At 46.0% G+C, this 20,871-nt stretch overlaps 1 protein-coding gene across 1 annotated transcript in view; it reads left to right on the top strand.

Annotated features, from left to right (window-relative positions):
- mgat5 (alpha-1,6-mannosylglycoprotein 6-beta-N-acetylglucosaminyltransferase) overlaps positions 1-20,114 on the top strand; it is an 81,988-nt gene extending 61,874 nt beyond the window's left edge. Inside the window, 6 exon segments of the mRNA XM_034096099.2 lie at positions 8,180-8,329; positions 14,726-14,872; positions 14,945-15,061; positions 15,915-15,989; positions 16,414-16,571; positions 16,994-20,114. Of these exon segments, the coding sequence (XP_033951990.1) occupies positions 8,180-8,329; positions 14,726-14,872; positions 14,945-15,061; positions 15,915-15,989; positions 16,414-16,571; positions 16,994-17,192 (846 nt within the window). The 3' untranslated portion in view covers positions 17,193-20,114.
- Positions 20,115-20,871: the final 757 nt, after the last annotated feature.

Here is a 20,871-nt window from a genome sequence, read left to right as displayed (position 1 = left end):
CATTTTGGAGCCGACTGATAACGAGCGCACTCCATTTCCTCTTACGTCGTCCGTCTCTCTACGCTTTCCTTTTCGAAATGATACATCCCCCCGTTTGAAATAGAAAGTGAAAGACCCAATTTAGGAAATCTATTTCTCGCGTGAAGGTAACGTTCCCCGTGGAATTGGTATCCAGGTTGGAGGACTCACTGACGGATTTCTCCGAGCAATAACTTCGGTATCTGTCTTTCGACTAATCTGTGTATCGTGTTTGTACAAAACGGCGTGTTATACGGCTTTGTGAGCTTTCATATGAATATATTTTATGTATAGGGATTGAAACTCAAACATTGTATTATCAGAAATAGTTTCAGAATAGCGTTTCTGATCCAAATACCCAAATATGTGATTTAATGTTGTGTGTAGTAGTAGGGAAACTTGGTGTGTCCAGTACAATATGTCTGCTGATCACAGGTGGGAAGTAACTAAGTAGATTTACTCAAGTACTCTTCTTAAGTACCATTTTGAGAATACCTTAGTTACTTCACAGATGTGGATGAATGATTCAATAACAAGATCTGAGTCCTTCTACTTTTTACTCAAGTACAATATCTGAGTTCTTCTACTTTTACTCAAGTACAAGATCTGAGTTCTTCTACTTTTACTCAAGTACAAGATCTGAGTACTTCAACTTTTACTCAAGTACAAGATCTGAGTCCTTCTACTTTTACTCAAGAACAAGATCTGAGTACTTCTACTTTTTACTCAAGTACAAGATCTGAGTACTTCTACTTTTACTCAAGTACAAGATCTGAGTCCTTCTACTTTTACTCAAGTACAAGACCTGAGTACTTCTACTTTTACTCAAGTACAAGATCTGAGTTCTTCTACTTTTACTCAAGTACAAGATCTGAGTCCTTCTACTTTTACTCAAGTACAAGACTGAGTACTTCTACTTTTACTCAAGTACAAGATCTGAGTCCTTCTACTTTTACTCAAGTACAAGATCTGAGTTCTTCTACTTTTACTCAAGTACAAGATCTGAGTCCTTCTACTTTTACTCAAGTACAAGATCTGAGTACTTCTACTTTTACTCAAGTACAAGATCTGAGTCCTTCTACTTTTACTCAAGAACAAGACCTGAGTACTTCTACTTTTACTCAAGTGCAAGACCTGAGTACTTCTACTTTTACTCAAGTACAAGACCTGAGTACTTCTCCACCTCTGCTGCTGATACCAACCTCCTCACTTGGACAGTAGTGTCAGCAGAATCCAAAGGAATGCCTCTAAGGTCGGTGTAGCTGGGATATGAACAGCGTGCAGATATGTGGGATGCTCAGGGGAGACCGGTTCTGCTGCAGGGCTGAACTTGTTGATGTGTCTCCTCTTGCCTCTGTGGTAATGGAGGTGAGAGTGTGATTAGCACCGGGATCATCTGCAGCGCATCAATTTGTAGAGAGTGATTCCTCCCTGTAACCTGCTGCAGGATCACGAGCATGTGAAACACTTCAATGGAGATTAAAGAAACCAGGATTGTGGGAGAAATACATGGCCCCCCCCGAGGGAGCTGTTTCATAGCAACACAGAGAGAGGAGTAGAAAGGCAGAGCTTTTATCAATCTGTCTTTGCTTCTCTTTCCATACATACAGTATATTGAATTTGATCCGTTCCAAGAAGACACCTATGTTAGATGGATGGATGGATAGATAGATAGATGGATAGATGGGATGGATAGATAGATGGATAGATAGATGGATGGATGGATGGATGGATAGATAGATGGATGGCTAGCGAGACTAGCTGATAGATGGCTCGATGGCTCGCTCATGCTCGGCTGGCTGGCTGGCTCGCTCGCTGGCTGGCTCGCGCGCTCGCGCGCTGGCTGGCTGGCTTGGCTCGCTGGCTGGCTCTCTGGCTGGCTCGCTGGCTGGCTGGCTCGCTCGCTGGCTGGCTGGCTCGCTGGCTGGCTCGCTGGCTGGCTCGCTCGCTCGCTCGCTCGCTCGCTGGCTGGCTGGCTGGCTGGCTCGCTGGCTGGCTCGCTCGCTCGCTGGCTGGCTCGCTCGCTGGCTGGCTGGCTCGCTCGCTGGCTGGCTGGCTCGCTCGCTGTGCTCGCTGGCTCGCTCGCTCGCTGGCTGGCTCGCTGGCTGGCTCGCTGGCTGCCTGGGCTGGCTGGCTCGCTGGCTCGCTGGCTGGCTTGCTCTCTCGCTCGCTCGCTCGCTCGCTGGCTGGCTGGCTCGCTCGGTGGCTCGCTGGCTGGCTGCTGGCTCGCTCGCTGGCTGGCTTGCTCGCTGGCTCGCTGGCTGGCTTGCTCTCTCGCTCGCTCGCTCGCTGGCTGGCTGGCTCGCTCGCTGGCTGGCTGGCTCTCTCGCTCGCTCGCTCGCTCGCTGGCTGGCTGGCTCGCTCGGTGGCTCGCTGGCTGGCTGGCTGGCTCGCTCGCTGGCTGGCTTGCTCTCTCGCTCGCTCGCTCGCTCGCTGGCTGGCTGGCTCGCTCGGTGGCTCGCTGGCTGGCTGGCTGGCTCGCTCGCTGGCTGGCTTGCTCTCTGGCTCGCTGGCTGGCTTGCTCATCTCGCTCGCTCGCTCGCTGGCCTGGCTGGCTCGCTCGCTGGCTGGCTTGCTCGCTGGCTCGCTCGCTCGCTGGCTGGCTGGCTCGCTCGCTCGCTGGCTGGATTGATCGCTGGATAGAGAGAGAGATAGCGGTACTTTATTGATCCCAATTTGGGAAATGTTTGCGTTGCATCAGCATAAAAAAACAAGGGAATGTACATAAGAGAAATTAAGACACAAGGAATATACAGTAAATGCTTCAAATGTGCACTCGTAAGTCTGGAGCGGGGACAGCTAATGTTGTGATGATTAGTCTTTAAATAATACGGACCCCTCCCTGTGGCACCTGTTCACTGCCTGCATCACTAAGTAGTAGTTTTGAGCGTATGGAAATAGTGTTACGATGCTCCCCCCGGTGCTAGTATCCCCTGTATACAAGGTGCAAAGCTTTTAATTACACCCAATCAAGCATGTGACGGTGCAGGTGTTCCCATCGCTGCAGGACGGTGGGATTAGTGTTTTTTTATTTCTCTTGCTTACGATTTTCTCACATGCTCGGCTCCTGTACTGTCTTTGGCCCTCCACCAGACTGCAATAGGTTACACACTGTTATGCCTAATGGGGCGTGGGGAGGGCACTGAGGTAAATAACATCTCCTGACTGCACTCAAAGCACTTCTGGATACTATTTACTGCCCACGTTCCCCTGGTGATGTCTAAGTATCTGTCAAAGTGTCTAATGGGTTTTACAGTGCCTCCGAGAAGCTGTTTATTTACAACTACATCTGTCATACATTCATGTGTGAGGCGAGGAGTTGGAGCCGGATGATGCAGCCAATTTTGGGATAAAACGTTCATTTTTTCTCAATTTCGCTCTTGGTTAACGTAATCCAGCGCTTTCCCCTTACCCCCTCGCCAGGTTTATTTCCTCCATGATGGGCTTTAGGTATATTTGGATACGGTTGGGGTGGAGGAAGCTTGTGGATTTTGCTTTAATTAAATTGCTTCCTAGACAAAGCCTCTTAAAGTGCACCATATTGATGGATTTACTTAAAAATGTACAACATTTTCTAACGAAAAAACATGTGAGAACCACACGGGAATTACATCACAATTTCTCTGGTAATGTCAATATCTTGTCCTGAACAATACGTGTGAGATTCCGTTAGCATTTCTATTTGCAGAGTTATAAATACACTGCGCTAAATAAACCTTGATAAACTTGAATGCATTGTGTAACTCATCACGATGACACACTGAGTACTGTCAGTGAGAGATTAATGATAACTCAAAGTACAACAGTGAACAATGAGAAGAGCCTGATGGCCATTATTACTGCTGTGTGTGTGTGTGTGTGTGTGTGTGTGTGTGTGTACTAGCATTACTGTACTTGTGGGGACCTACATCTGTTTACATAGTCACGTGTGGGGACTCGCCTCCCTTATGGGGACAAATTGGATGTCCCCATAAGGGGGATCATTCATTTTAGGGTGAAGATTTTTGTGTGTGTGTGTGTTTAGGCCCCGGGGTCCGTCAGTCAGAAAGAGGATCAGAGGTGCGTTTGATATTTGACGTCGGAGGCAGTTTTTAGGGTGGAGTTAAGCCGCACCGAGCGCACCTTTCTGCATCCTGATGAGGCAAAAGCACGTCTTCTTCTGTAGTGCACTCGGGAGTTAGTACTCATATGCAGCTTTCCTTGTTGCAGTATTCACTATGAACTGGCCAGTACTGTCTTGTTGAAGTCACACACGGAGATCAATAGCTGTGTACCTTTATTTCCACCCTGAGGCTCTCGTAGGTTATGCGTCTTAACCTGTAAGCGTTCCTCCTCACACTCCCGACTATTCTGTTTTCTCTCCGAGCCAGGGTTTACAAATTCCCTCTGATTTACAAGGTCGTAAAGCTCTCCTCTTCCTCCTCTCTGGCTTCAATCAACCTCTCCAGCTAAAGCAGTTACTTTATAACTCCCCAAGCACGTGCTCGCTACGAGGCTGCTGCAATCGATCTGCTTCCACATCGCACACTGCATGAGACTTATACATCCTCTGTGTGATGACACGAGGACGAAACTGTGTGTCTTCACGCCTGTTAGTGTTACACAGTCGCAACTTCTGCACACGTCACTTCACCGGCAGCCAGGACAGGGTTATGAACTGAAGGTGACTTAGTGAAAAGCAAAGAAAGCCCACAATGGATCCCTGCCTCTCTTACGTGTTGTCCTACTTCTGTGTGTGTGTGTGTGTGTGTGTGTGTGTGTGTGTGTGTGTGTGGTGTGTGTGTGTGTGTGTGTGTGTGTGTGTGTGTGTGTGTGTGTGTGTGTGTGTGTGTGTGTGGTAGTGTGTGTGTGTGTGTGTGTGTGTGTGTGTGTGTGTGTGTGTGTGTGTGTGTGTGTGTGTGTGTGTGTGTGTGGTGTGTGTGTGTGTGTGTGTGTGTGTGTGTGTGTGTGTGTGTGTGTGTGTGTGTGTGTGTGTGTGTGTGTGTGTGTGTGTGTGTGTGTGTGTGTGTGTGTGTGTGTGTGTGTGTGTGTGTGTGTGTAGCCATGCTCCAGAGCACATCGCGCAAAGATGTCCTCTGGCCGTGAAGCTTTTGTGTGGCACCACCTTGAGTCTACCTTATTTCCAAATCCCCTCACACACACACACATATAAATCCTAGCTCAGCTCTCCTGAGTGAAAAAGATTACAGGGTAGAGATTTCACCTTCTAATTAGGACTTCATCTCTCTGTCTCACACACACACACACACACACACACACACACACACACACACACACACACACACACACACACACACACACACACACACACACACACACACACACACACACACACACACACACACACACACACACAAAAGACACCAGGCTGCTTTAGTTACAGCAGGCTGGCTGGAGGCATCTGATAGCCGGGCCACCAGGGACCCTGACGAGCGGCTACCTGAAATGTAAGCCCAAAAAGAAGCACTGAAGTAGACACACACACACACACACACACACACACACACACACACACACACACACACACACACAGAGAGAGACTGAGTGCAGGGGCATGTCCTGGAGGAAGAACAGTTTCAAAGGCAGGCTCGTGTGTAGGAGTTGTGTGTGAATTTGAAACAGGTAGCCTTTAGCAGTAGTAGCCTCGGTGCCCCACGAGTGTTGAAACTATAGGAAATCGTGTGTGTGTGTGTGTGTGTGTGTGTGTGTGTGTGTGTGTGTGTGTGTGTGTGTGTGTGTGTGTGTGTGTGTGTGTGTGTGTGTGTGTGTGTGTGTGTGTGTGTGTGTGTGTGTGTGTGTGTGTGTGTGTGTGTGTGTGTGTGTGTGTGTGTGTGTGTGTGTGTGTGTGTGTGTGTGTGTGTGTGTGTGTGTGTGTGTGTGTGTGTGTGTGTGTGTGTGTGTGTGTGTGTGTGTGTGTGTGTGTGTGTGTGTGTACACATGCTTCACATGGATTTGAAAGGGTTTGACTGCACTGTACGCGTCTTCCATGTGAAGTCTGTAGCCGCTATAGGACGAAGCCAGACATGGGAATATGTATGCAGATTTGGCACGGTTTGACATCACTCGACTCAAGCCCGTCGTTATTGGAAATCAAAGTCCTGCTGTTGCAACCTCAGTGTGGGGGCCATGACTTTTATTATGGGAGTTATTCAAAAATAGAAGCTCTTTTGGGGGGTTTCAAATCCACGACGGCTATTGCCAAAACACTAAAAAGAGAGTAAACGCATCATAGGCCAAGACTATTGGATAAGCTGATCAACTCTTTTAGGATCCTTCATTATCACTTTTTAACGATGGAAGGGTTTGCTTACCTCCAACGCATACAATTATATCTGTTTGTGTACACGCTATTATACGCAATCCTTGGGAACATGAAAGTGCCCTTGGAGATGAAAGCTCTCTCTTAGGCGGAGAGGAAGTATTATTATTGGAGCAAATCTATTAGTCTATTATTATCACAATTGACCTTGTCCACTTCAAGTCAGTCAGGTAGCATTCTTGTCTGCTGGAAGTGGCTTTTTTTTTCGCATGCTTTGAAGGCTTTATTGTGTTTTTGATCAAGGACATGTTGGATTTGATATTAAAGCAGGGTATTGTGCTCAATGGTGCCCCTGATACGATCTATTTATAGCTCTGCCTGCCTTTGTGGCCAGATGGTCGGTCAGGTAGCTCGGACAAAAGTTCATCAGGCCATACAACAAAGTAATGGTCCTCATGCTCTGATTTATTAGATATGAATTCATCGAGGAATCCAGGGACCAACTTAATCTAAATAAGCGGAGTAATACTAATAATGTTTATTTAGTACAGCACCTTTCACAGAAATAACAAAAGTTAGAATTAAGACCACAGACACATGACAACATGAGGCAGGAATGTAAGGTTAACATAAAAGCAAAACACAGACCACGTGGAGTCCTGAAAGCACACACATCGTCTTCGTCACACACGATAGGTCTTCTTTTTTTTTAAAAGCTTCTACAGATAGTAAATACTTGTTGGCATACAGTAAGGTTTATAAAGAAATTGGCATCATCATATTTGGAACAAAAATGTATTTTAATTGGGACCAACCGTTCTTCGGTTTTCTGCACTCAACATCCACACACATTAAAACTAAAATAGTTATTTGGGATGTTGAGTGTCGCCGCCAGGAAAGCAATCGCAAAGAAATGCCTCAAACCAAACAGCCCATCTATAGAGGACAGGTACGATATCATTGATGGAAAGAATACCCTTCTCTATTGCCCCTTTCACACCAACGCGTTTTCAGGCTCCGGCTCGGAGCTGGAGCCTGAAAAGTACCGTTTTTCCTGTTCACACCGCAGAGCCGCAAGACTTCAGTGGTCTTCAGCATCAACGACGAATCTGCCCCCGCCTCGACGTAAGAGAGACGTAAGCGACGCCGCCTCTTAGCTCCGGAATCCGGTTCACTTCCAGCTCCAAAAAATTGTCGGTCTAGAGGCAAGAGCTTCGGAGCTAAGAGGCGGCGTCGCTTACGTCTCTTACGCCGAGGCGGGGGCAGGGGCAGATTCGTCGTTGATGCTGAAGACCACTGAAGTCTTCCATTTCGCATGTGATGTTTGTAAAGTAAAGTCGTCCCTTGTAAAGTCGTCCGATGCCTTCCATTTCGTTTCGTAAGAGGATAACCAAAGCGAACAGCGCTTCAATACAATCGGCCATTGTTGTTGTTGTCGATGTGAGGGATTTCCACGCGGTTTGGATTTTATGAAGCAGGCACGTAAATGGTGACGTCATGACGCAGCAGCGGCAGCTCTGGGCGGTGTGAACAGAGCGGGAGCAGAAAAGGGAAACCGGAGCTGAACCAGAAAAGCTCCCGCTCGGAGCTAGAAAGGGAAGAGCGCTGGTGTGAAAGCCGCATAAGAGGCTCCAGGAACTTACATTTGGGAGAAATGGAAAGCGTACTTTACCCCGATACGCCCTTCTTTTGTTTAACTGTTTGCTCCTTTTATTTAATGATCCATACTGGCAATGTCTTATATGGAAAAGAAAACTACCCATGTGCTTGTTGAGAAAAAGAAAAAAGACGGACCACTCTATTTAACTATTTAACTAAAAATTAAATAAAATCTTCTACAGAGACTGCAGAGCGGTGTCGGTGGACTTTGACCTCTAACGTTTATGTATCCGTTTGTTTCAGGATAAAAAGAAATACCTGGACAACATCCACAGCTACATGGAGGTCCACGGCACCGTGCACGGCACCAGCACCGTGCACCTGCCCAGCTACGTCAAGAACCACGGCATCCTGAGCGGCCGAGACCTGCAGTTCCTCCTCCGGGAATCTAAGGTGAGTCCCCCACCCTTAACTGTAAATAAAAAAGACCCTTCAGAAAAATAATGGGGGTTCTTTCACGGATCTGAAAGCCACAAACCAACTCCCACGCTCTTCCCTTTGGGCATTTTTTTAAACGACCAAGAAACTGTGATCCAGTAGAAAGTAAGTTGTTTGGACATAAGACAGTCTTTACATGAAGAGAGGCTCGCTTGAGTAGCTGCAGTGTGTCTGAGCCCGTCCACAGAAGCACTTCTCTTCCCACCACTCACTCAAACCACTCTCTCATTCTCAGAGAACAAGGACACGCACTTTACATTTTGTTTAACACAAACAGCTTTGTTTTGTGGCGGCACTGATGTAAGACGTTCTCTCTCTGTGCCATAAATCAAATGCATACATGATACCCAAGAGTAACAGCAGAAGAAAAACAAGAAATGCAAATGTGTGTAGTGATCAATAATTCAAGGATCAGTTGATGCATTCCTGGGAAACCAAAACAACGACGAATGGCTCATGACTTTCTTGGAGTGAAGAGATAATTGAGCGAATTTGATTCTCTGTAGTAGCAAGGAAAACTCACATAAGCTCCATATGGATGCAGACTGATGCACTTTCATTTTAAAGCGAGGTAGCTGAGGTTTTCTCACCACTCGATGATATACATGGAAGACATAGTATTGTTATTGTGTCGCAGTGTAGAGACAGTTAGGCCCCGGCCACACGAGGACGCATAGGATTAACGCAATCGCAAAAAAGCTTCCGTCCACACGCAATATTCACCGGATAGTGTCTGTCCACACGAGACCGCTCCGTTTAGATCCAACCGCTGGAGAAGCTGCAGTACATGCAGGAGCCTGTACGTGGCGCTGTAACTTCCTCCACAAAAGCAGCGAAGAAGCATGGTTGTCATGGTTGCCCTTCTGTTTATTCTCCGCGGTGGGGGCCGAGGGAACCGGGCAGAGTTTTTCGCCAGTCAACGTGTATTAAAGTTTAAATCTTCCCGGACAAAATTATAATCTTCTTTGTTATTTATTGAGCTTTAAAACAAATGAATAACGACTCTATATGATATAATAATATATATATAACATACACGGAGCCTCTCTTTTTCCTCCCTCTCTTCGGACAGCGCCAGTGTCTGCTCATGCAGCAGCTGATCCAGTAATGAGTGACCCGGCCGACAGTAAAAATAAACATATTTATAACTAGGTAGTTTGAGAGGTGTCTCCGTCCTGTCAGATTAGACTTCACTCACGTTTAGGTCCATATCGAGAGAAAGATAAATAATCTGAATTCAGGGTGCAGTTTACTTTGACGCGGGGGTGAGCAGCAGAGGTGGGGAGAGGCGGGGCTATTGCCTCATCATTATCAGAAAATGATCGTATAGGGCGTACACACGGAGCCGTTGGACCCCCCAGAGCGTTGCGTATGCCGTTGTAGCCACCTTGGGACCCGTTATCGTTTCCGCAGTCGTTTAGTGCCGTATTCTAGGGCCGTGGTGGCGAAGTCGATAGGGACTTGGCTTGGCAACTGGAAGGTCACCAGTTCAAGTCCCGGCAAGACCAAGTGCTACCGAGGTGTCCCTGAGCAAGGCACCGTTCCCGACACTGCTCCCCGGGCGCCGTTCAAAATGGCAGCCCACTGCTCCTAACACTAGGATGGGTCAAATGCAGACAAACAATTTCCCCACGGGGATTAATAAAAAGTATATATCATATATCTCCGTTTTCGTCCTCGTGTGGCCGGGGCCTTAGACTTGGTATTAAATTAGCTTTACCCATCCAATTAAAATTAAGACAGATGCAAACTTAAGATACAATCTGCAACCATCAACAACCTACTTCTAAAATGTAATACACAGTTTTGAGCCACTAATGTATAACCCTACAAAGTAGTTAATGATGTGTTCCTTAGCCTTGGAGAAAGGCTATGTTGCTACTTTAGAGGATTGGATTTCAAAGGACCTGGCAGCAATGTCAGCTGAAGGTGAAAACCATCATTAGTGCTGGCCTTGAAACGTGGAGTCTGTGCTTTGGCTCCAGTCGGCTTCCTTTTCAGAGCAGAGAGAGAGGGAGAGCGCTTCGATTTCTGAAACCAGATGCCTTCCTTCCCATCAGCCGAGCAGAAGAGAGATCGTGGTTCAGAAAGTGGCATGGATTGATTTGAGCCTCTTCTTTTTGTGCCGAAAAACATTCTGAACATCGAAATAAAAACCGATTCTTGGCCGGCACATCCATCTCTGCGCGGAACACCAAACACATCCACTGTTTAGCAGCGGAGCGGATCATTAAAGTGTTGAAAGCAATGTGCTAAAGACCAACAGGAAGCAACACTCACATCGGTGCCAGAAAGCGCTGCACAAACAATGGAGGACATTTGGATTTGCTTGATTTAGGCCGGTTGGATCCATCCCAGAGTTTCACTTAACCCTCCTGTTGTCTTCGGGTCAAATCTGACCGATTCACTACTTTCATCAATCATAACTTTATTGTTTTACATTCGATTGCATTCAGGCTTTATGATATCCTTCACAGGAGACATTTGAACATATGCAATTGCTGTTCACCACTTTCATTGGATTTTGGATGATTTAGTCAAATTTGTTCCCGGTCAGAAATTAGTAACCATCCGGATCAGATAAAACACACACACACACACACACACACACACACACACACACACACACACACACACACACACACACACACACACACACACACACACACACACACACACACACACACACACACACACACACACACACACACACACACACACACACACACACACACACACACACACACACACACACACACACACACACACACACACACACACACACACACTCTCTCTCTAGATGTGTTCCCGCTCTTATGTGCCCCTCCCCCCACATGAATCACACCTGGCACACACACACACCCACACAGAACAATTTGATACATTTCCCGCTCTTATGTGCCCCTCCCCCACATGAATCACACCTCGCACCCCAATACATGTTCAGTGTCTATTCTTTGTATATGTACTGCAGTTCTTCATGTGTACCAGTACTCTGATACAATATGTACGGTTTGAAAGGGTGTTGAATGACATGTGGTGATGATTAATGGTTTTTGTGCAGTTAAAACAGGACCGGTCAAATTTGACCGCTAACACCAAAGTAAGGGGGGAACACGAAGACAATAGGAGAGTTAAACCCCACATTTAATCCAGCTTGTTTGCTAAAAGGGTTTTTTGTGTACATAGGCACCGTTTTTACCCACACATTTGACCTGCAATCACTGATTTAATTGGCCTTGTGGGGTGTAGCTACTAACCAGACACAGCGCTGTTGCTGTTGCCGACTGACATTAGATTTTCTCTCAAGCTACCTTTCCTGAAATAAAGTAGTGTTGATGATCAAACCTCTGCAGCTCTCATGTCTCACGTGTAATCAAAGCTTTCCTTCTTGTCTGTCTGCACTAGCTGTTTAAGTGCCTCCTACTGTCTGACTCCAACATGTGTTTCCTATTTTCCTCCTCTTCCCCTCTACACGAGATGTTAGACAAGTACAGCTTTCAGGTTGTAATACCACATATAGTCCCTCCTTCTTACGCTGTCATCACTTTCTGCAAGGAAACACGTCCCATGGCAGGTGCTGGAGGTAGAAATACTAAAAACATGCTAATTATCTCTCTGGGTCGTTGAATTGAGCGACCGCCATGTTTTAGGGGATGTGGCAGAACCGTGAGAATAATGAGCTTTTGTTTCTTTATTTATTTGTGAGCTCATTATGGGAGTCTTCACTTCTTTTCTGTGGGTTATTCTGTTTCTTTAGGCCAGTGTTTCTCAAACTTTTTCATACCAAGGACCACTTAACCAATAAAAAAACACTCGTGGGCCACCTAACTCCACAAATATCAAAAACACATCGTTTTTTACAAATCCCCTGAAAATGGTACAAACAAGTGGCAACATGTGTGATGAAGGTGTTGATCTGGGCTATATCATGCAATCGAAAGTGAAACTTAAGCTCGCTCCATTGCGGAGATATTCCCGCGACAGTGCGGAAAACTTAAATAAATAAATGTATTTCAAATGTGAAATTTTACCAATATACTCACGGACCACTAGGGGGCGCTCACGGACCACTTTGAGAAGCACTGCTTTAGGTGGAGCGCTTCTCCATCTGCGGCCGATATCGGCTTCATCTGCTCCAGAATCATCAATGCAGCTTTTATTTTGAATGCAAAGACATGCGTAACATACATTTGGAGAGTTGTAGGACTTGCGTGATCAGGATACATTTGCATTTTGCAGGACGTCTGACCACGATTCAATAGACCAGCAGCTCTAAGTCCTTCATGTGCCGCACTAATCACTAAATATGCACGTACATGCTGCTGTATGCACATTAATCCGGAGCTTTCTTATTGATTTCTCTTTCCAACAGTCACATGTGAGAGGCAGGCATCTTTCATTCATTTCTCCTCTCAACCATAGCAGCTCTCTGTGTCTCTGTGTCTCACCCCCCCCCCCCCCCCCCTCGCTCCTATAAATAGTTAGTGACTGTTTCTATCCTTTTCACACACACACACACACACACACACACACACACACACACACACACACACACACCCACAGAGGAAGACGAAGAAGTGTGCTCTGCTGCCATCTGCTGGTAGAAGTATGGGTTAACAAAGCTGTATTTCTTAACACTGATATTGCACATATACTCATATATACAAATGGTGGATATCGTTTTTCTTCACATGGGCTCATTGTTCATATACAGACAGACATGGAGTACAGCACTACATTGTGTTGTGTCATTGTGTACACACACACGGGCCAATACAAACATACTATTGTAGCGCTGGCCCTACTGTAAGAGCCCCCCCCTCTGTGTCTGAGTCTGTCTCACATGTTTCAGCTCGCTACTACGACCTGGTAAATATTGGCTCTTCCCGTCCAGGAGGAGAGAGCTGTTATTAAAGCCCCTCTTGTACTCTCTGTGTACCGTGTGTACTTTGCAGTATGTGGGAAGGACTTGGTGTGCTCAGACTTTACACAGTAACCCACGACGAGTCAGTCTGCTTTATTTAGTCAGCTTAAAACCTGGATAATAAAATGACATGTTTTGTCCTCCAAGACGTCAGACCAGGTTTTTTTAAAGTGAGGCTCAAGGCTACTCAAAAAACTGCATTCCAGCAACCTTTTTAGGATATGACCTGGAGTTCAAACTGGTACCATGCTGTGTGTCTCGGTCGCTCTCTAATAAAACACCTTCTTTCAAGAAATACAAACCCCTTCCTTATTGAAGTTGTTGGTGGAAAGATGCAGCATCGTCAGAGATTTCGGAATATATCACCATCCATCTTCTCCCGCTTCTCCGTGGTCGGGTCTCGGGGTAGCAGTTCCAGCTGAGAGCCCCACACGTCCCTTTCCCCTCATCAACCAGCTCTGACTGGGGGTCCCAAGGCGCCCCCAGGCCAGAAGAGATATAATCCCTCCACCTGGTCCTAGGTCTACCCCTTGGTCTCCTCCCAGCTGGACGTGCCTGGAACACCTCCTAGGGAGGCGCCCAGGTGGCATCCTAACTAGGTGCCCGAACCACCTCAACTGGCTCCTTTCGACGCGAAGGAGGTTCAGGAGGATGACTGAACTTCTCACCTTATCCCTAAGGGAGACGCCAGCCACCCTGCGGAGAAAACCCATCTCGGCCGCTTGTATCCGCGATCTCGTTCTTTCGGTCGTGACCCATCCTTCATGACCATAGGTGAGAGTAGGAACGGCCCGGTAGACAGGGAGCTTTGCCTTCTGGCTCAGCTCCCTTTTCGTCTCTACGGTATACATCACATGGTGTATAAATATTGGTTTGAATTAGACAATCTGCTAATCCTCCCCAGGCTTCTCACGGTGTGTTTTAATCTGCAACTGTCCTCGGTCACCAGTCTTCTCTCGACCTCTAACAGGAGCAGACATCAGAGCGCTGTCTCCATGTTCCTTTTGTTTTCCCTCCCTGAAAATCTGCTGCCTCGGCTGTATTTTGTGCTGATAACACGGGAGGTTTGGGTTAACTGCTGCTATCAGCAAACGGCAGCAACTCCTCGTGAACCCCCCCCCCCCCGAGCAGCTTTTTTATTCTCATTATTCTGTCCCTCCCACAGCTCCTTCGTGCCCTCAGTGTCCAACATGTGCTTTAGAAAGTGTCTTTTACTTGAGTAGTTTCTTTTTCAGTGCCACTCACTGTACTGTGAACTATACTGTCGACTTTACTCCACGTATCTTCCAGCTGTAGTCAATAGCTACTTTAAAAATTAAGATGTCGGCATAAAAAACACAGTGTGGTATTATTGCTTTTTCGCAGGTGAACGAGCTGCATGCATGTGGAGGCTAATCAGTGGTTTTTATTGCCCCTTCCTGCAGTTGTTTGTGGGTCTCTCCTTCCCCTACGAGGGTCCCGCCCCCCTGGAGGCCATCGCCAACGGCTGCGCTTTCCTGAACCCCAAATTCACGCCTGCGAAGAGCAGCAAGAACACGGACTTCTTCAAAGGCAAACCCACGCTGAGAGAGGTGACGTTTTGAATTTTGAAAATTTTAAAAAGGTGCGTTTGATTTCCTGACCCTCTGCTCTGCTGTCTGCAGCTGACCTCCCAACATCCGTACGCTGAGGTGTACGTCGGCCAGCCCCACGTCTGGACGGTGGATATCGAAAACCCTGTCGAGGTGGAGAACGCCATCCGCTCCATCCTCAGCCAGAAGGTATTTTTTTAATTCTATCCAAAAAACCGTAGTGCACATTATTACTTTCTTTATGGCTTAAACAATAACTTATAAATCATTGCAGAGGCATTCTCTGTTGACTAATTAATCAAGGACTCAACCTAATGGTTTCAGCTCTGATGCAAAGTCATAGTCGCGTAAACAAGAATTGAAAAGGCCTACAGATTATGACACTTGAGTTGGAGGTGCTTGAACACCGTGTGCATATTACTACTAACATGTTCTGCACTGGAGCTGAGCTAATGTCCTCCTGAGCTAATGTCCTCCTGAGCTAATGTCCTCCTTGTTACACTATGACCCAAACTGGACATGAGTGAAGGTGCAGGGGCGGGAGAAGAGGTTCGTCTTCCCGTCCCGGCCCATGCATATTTATTTTCCGGGCGCAGGACCTCGTGTCGTGTTGTGCTCCGCCGAGCGAGTCGGGACAATGGCTTTGTTCAGCGGGACAAGCCTGCAGAGCCTCGTATGCTTTGTGGTCCGTGGCGAGCTGTGCAGCCTACCAGGCTCCAGCTTGGCTCCCCCCTCCCCCCCCCCCTCCTCCTCCTCCTCCTCCTCCCCCTCCTCCTCCCCCTCCTCCTCCTCCTCCTCCTCCTCCTCCTCCTCCTCCTCCTCCTCCCCAAACACAAAGACTGAAAGCAGCGAGTGACTTCAACAAAGATTCTGTTGTTGCTCGCCTCCGTTTGAAGTTTCAAATCGGAGTCGATTGGTCTCACAGAAGAGAGGCTGATATTTCATCTCCATAACCCGCTGTGTGTGTGTGTGTGTGTGTGTGTGTGTGTGTGTGTGTGTGTTCCTACTCCTCACACACCTCTCTCTCTGTGTGTGTGTTCAGATCGAGCCCTACCTGCCCTATGAGTTCACCTGTGAGGGGATGCTGCAGAGAGTCAACGCCTTCATCCAGAACCAGGTATTCTTCACACACACACGCACACACACACACACACACACACACACACACACACACACACACACACACACACACACACACACACACACTGAGAACTGATTTATGTCACATGATCAAAGCCTACTAAAATAATAATAATACATTCAATTGTTATAGTGCTTTTCCCAGTGCTCGAAGACGCTTAGTTGCACACAGCATGTCGAGTAGCGTAATGCCTTAGAATGTCTTGTATATGTTGATTTTGTTGTTATTATTATTATTTAATTTTATTTCAATGTTGTTTTTTGGGTATTGTTGACCCTGGTAGAATGGTCTCTTTTACTCCCTTTACTGTACATGTGAGGTATGTATGCTTTCTGTGTTTCACAATGTCACAAAAAATAGGTCTGACATTAATGATATTTCAACGTTCTGCGTCTCTCAGGACTTCTGCCACGGCCAGGTGATGTGGCCCCCGCTCAGCGCGCTGCAGGTGAAGCTGGCAGAGCCGGGTCGATCCTGTAAGCAGGTCTGTCAGGAGGAGCAGCTCATCTGTGAGCCCTCCTTCTTCCAGCACCTCAACAAGGACACGGACCTCGCCAGGTGGGACACACACACACACACACACACACACACACACACACACACACACACACACACATGTAAAATTGGTCTTGAATTACCTTTGAGTGTCATAAAAAAAAGTCTGAAACCCGGATGCACACGATTGAATTCATGCATACAGAATATAATCCAGTTTAAATAAGCAGCAGTGTCAGGTTGAAACCACTGGAGAGCGCTGTTACACTGCAATGCATGGGTCAAGGCTTATGGCTGATGCTGAAGAACATTTGTGTTTCTTATTCAAATTGTACAGACATTTATATTATGTCAATATTAATATATGCACACTGCCAATCCATCTACTTACTGTATGCAAAGCAATGATTGAAACTAACACATTTTGAGTGATAATTCAGCATCGATAGTGTACTTTAGTTGACTTTGGATGCCGTGTGCCTCAGGTTCGGGTTGGACTGTCAGACGGTGGAGTCGAGTGCGGACACGTTGGTCCCGGCGTACGGCAAGACGCGGCGTCACTGCATCTTCCAGTCCGACCTGCTGCTGTTCAGCTGCGCCGGCTCTCACAGCTCGCTGCACCGCATCTGCCCCTGCCGCGACTACATGAAGGGCCAGGTGGCGCTGTGCAAAACATGCCTATAGCACCAACACACACTCTGACGGAGGGGGAGAGGGGGCAGCTTGTGAGTGTGTGTGTCTGATACATCCATCAAACACACACACCAGACTTTTATTTTGGGAGAAGCTGAACATTCATCATATTTATTGTTTCCCGCGCTGCTGGGAGCGAAGCAGCCGATTCCCCGAGTCCTGGAGGAGGCGCTGTGAAAATACTTGAATCAAGAAAGGGAGTTTTATTACCGCTCCCCTGCAGACGGCACATATCAGAGACTGCTGCCCGTCTGTCTGCAGCGAGGACGCTCCAACCCCTCCATAAACCCCCCAAACTCTTTACTCTCTAGGTAGGTTTGCACTGGACAGCATGCCTGAAGGCCCAAATCCCCTCCACACACACATTTACACACACACTGACATGGGGAGGCTAACAGACGGCGGCTAAAGAAGAACCAGTTTTACACTGTAACCTCTCTTCTGGATAAACACGTGATTTATTGTAGATATCTAGATTTTTATCCTGGAGGTTTAATTTCCTGACGCATACCCCGAGACTTAAAAGAAGGCCTCATATCCCCTTATAGACAGGAACGTGTGTGTCAGCTAGGGCTGGGCGACAATATTGTTGGGTTGCTTTCACAGAATTAATGACGAGGTAAATAATAGAACAGCCTCAATCATCTTCGCCTTTGAAACCAGGATACCCAAAATACAAGACAGTCGTTGGTCTTTATCTCGATAGAACGTGGATGTATCGCCCAGCCCGAGGGTCTGACACGGGCGCGGTCGCTCCCTCAATTCGAATAGTCTCATTTCATTTGCACACTTGTTTAAAAGGATATCGTTTTATTTAAAAGTGTGTGTGTGCTTCTAAGAGGCCAGTAATATTTCAGCACATCATGCGGTACTACACACACACACACACACACCGAGGGACGGGGATTCTCTAGAGCGGAAGCTGACGTGTTTATGGTGTTTTGTCGTAGACGAGGAATCAACCGAATGTGTAACAAGCACTCCGCAACTGGCAGAGGAATCTGTCGGTGTCGTGCAACAGCTCATCTCCATCTTCCTGTGAAATCCAAAAACACGCCAACGCAAAAACCTCGCATCTCCTCGTTTGTGTTCGCTAGGATCCCAATTCGCCTCGTGCAGATTTGCGAAGAAAAAATGAAGACAGAAGTCCAAATTGGTAGTTGTTGTGGTGAATGGAAACATGCACTACGGTAGGCTATTGGCAGAGGTTTAGCGAGATATTAGTAACACTGTATATTGTTCATATGAGTTCGCTTTTTTATTTATTTTGTATACAGATCTTTATTGCTGTGTTTTGCTGGAAATCTCAGTTTTTTTATTTATCGGAGGTGGGTGACGTTCTTTTTTCTTTTTATAGTTTTATTTATGGAGAGTCATTTAAAAGTAACGCTTGCTTATCGGCAAGTATGTTCGAGAGGAGGGGGCTTTGTCCGCTGCTGCTCAGATTCGAAACTAAATTCTAAGATATTTCTTTTACATTTTCTATACGAATACACATTCAACTTGTCGGTGAGGCCGGTTATTTCATCATGGATTTTGTGTTTTATAGAAAATGTTAATGATATTTTATTCCTTAAAGCTCTAAAAACTTGCGTTAGGATTAAAATAGGGCTGAAAAACATTATTTCGATATATATATTTGAACCAAACAAGGATTTTTGATTAAGTCTGTAATACCAGGACTTCTCTGCAAAACCATAAAACTACAATCACATATTTTCTTTGACTTTACAGAGTATTGCACTTTCTGCGATTTAGCGAGCATGTGTATTACGCTGGCTTGCAGTGGACTCGCGCTCCTCGTTGTATCGTCACGGCAACCTCACACAATTTGTGCTTTGATTTCCAATCTCAGTTTTTTTTCTTGTTTACACACGAGTGGATTCAGTCCGTGTGCGCTCGGACTGAATCCACTTCTCTTTTTTTTACTTTTATAAACAGGTCACTGATCTGCCCGCCAACTTTTCAAAGAACATGATGACGTGCCTTTTCATGCTTCAGTCTCTGGTTGATGATCAGCGGCTGTCTGAAAAAGAAAACACACACACTCGTGACGCCGCCTTCACTCCCACATCTCCACAGATTTTCTTTCTCACTTTTATTGTTCACTTTTGTATCTAATATTAATATATTACTGGTCAAATCACTCCATTGAATCAGCCCGTAAAGCGATTCCCAGAAGTAGCAGGAACACCTATTAAGCTTAGACAACATTCAAGCCTGTCAGTGGATTGACTTGTTTGACGGTAATCAGATGACAGTTATTAGAAACATCCATTATTTTTCCTCTTTACATGACCACGCATAAACTAGTGAGTAATCAGATTACTGCAGCGACATGTTTTATCTTAAACCGATTACTTTATGCACGTGACTTCCTTCACATAACAACAGTGATGTTATCCTTTCATTTACAGGATACAGCTTCATATATTCTACACTTTACTTGCTGTCAACAAATCCCTGTTATGGACCAAAGCCAGCTTGGTGGGTCTGCTGACGATAAGAGAATATAAGCAGAGTATATATTGGATTTGATAGAGTAAGGATGGTTGAATGCAGTCCATGCTATGAGTTGAAATCAATGGGTTTAGTTATTTGTACAAGAAAAGAAAAGCCGGGTACACGTTTGTTGTTGCAGCCTTATTTACTTCCTGTTATTCAAAGCATGCTGTTATTGATCAGATTATCAATGAGAACAAACTGGTTTCTTCACCATATCTGTCTTTGTTAACCTTGGCATCGAATGTCTCCATTGTAAAGTCAAACGGACGTTTATCAATCCTTGCTTATGAATCTGAGATGATTGAGGTCCAAGCAGCGAACGGGTTTTTTTTGTTTGGTTTCAACAGTCTTGACGAGTAAGAGGGATATAACTTTATTTTTAATAAACCTTTTTTCTGTGACAAAAGGCTCGGACTCTGGTTTGATATTTGTTTCCACTTCACAGCATTACATTTACTTTTATCCAAAGCGACTAACACACATTCAACACTGTGGACAATCCCCACAGGAGCACTGCAGTGGGGTTTGAACCTGTGCTCTCTTGATCCGAGCACCAACACACTACCCACTGCGCCACAGCCGCCCACATACATACAGGGATAGTCCTTTAAAAACACTGAATAAAAGCAGTTTCCAAATGTGTGTTTTTCTCATGCAATTTGGTTTACGCTAATGTTTAATCTACGTCTGAGCGGACCCCAGGTTGTACGGGGATTCTTTTAAAGCCAACGATCCAAATTCAAATGTCTCCAAAACCCAGGAATTGATCATTGATTGTAGACGTCACAAGGATGTTCCTCAGCATCATACTCAACGACAAGGTAGAAATTGTCATATCATACAAATACTTTTCTTTTATCTGCCGGTTCCATAGCTGTGAGGGAATAATTCTGTCTTTACTCCTAGATATTTAACCTTATTGCCTGTTGACGTTAATAACCAACCAATATTCTGTTCTCTCCTTTCAGGAATGTGCTCCAGCACTTAAGCGTCAGTGTTATGGCCTGATAGGGGGGTTTACGACTGTGAGAACGCTGGCTTCTAAACACCACTGACAAGTGATTGAGTATTTCTAGATGGGGGATATCTCCTGTAGCTCCACAGATGTTTACGCCTCCCCCAATATGCTGAGTAACTCTCTGTAAACTATTTAAAAGGTCTGTCG

The sequence above is a fragment of the Pseudochaenichthys georgianus genome, chromosome 2, assembly GCF_902827115.2.
Source record: "Pseudochaenichthys georgianus chromosome 2, fPseGeo1.2, whole genome shotgun sequence".
NCBI classification, from domain to species: Eukaryota; Metazoa; Chordata; class Actinopteri; order Perciformes; family Channichthyidae; genus Pseudochaenichthys; species Pseudochaenichthys georgianus.
The sequence above is the reverse complement of the archived record's forward strand: the minus strand, read 5'-3'. Positions and strand labels throughout refer to the sequence as shown.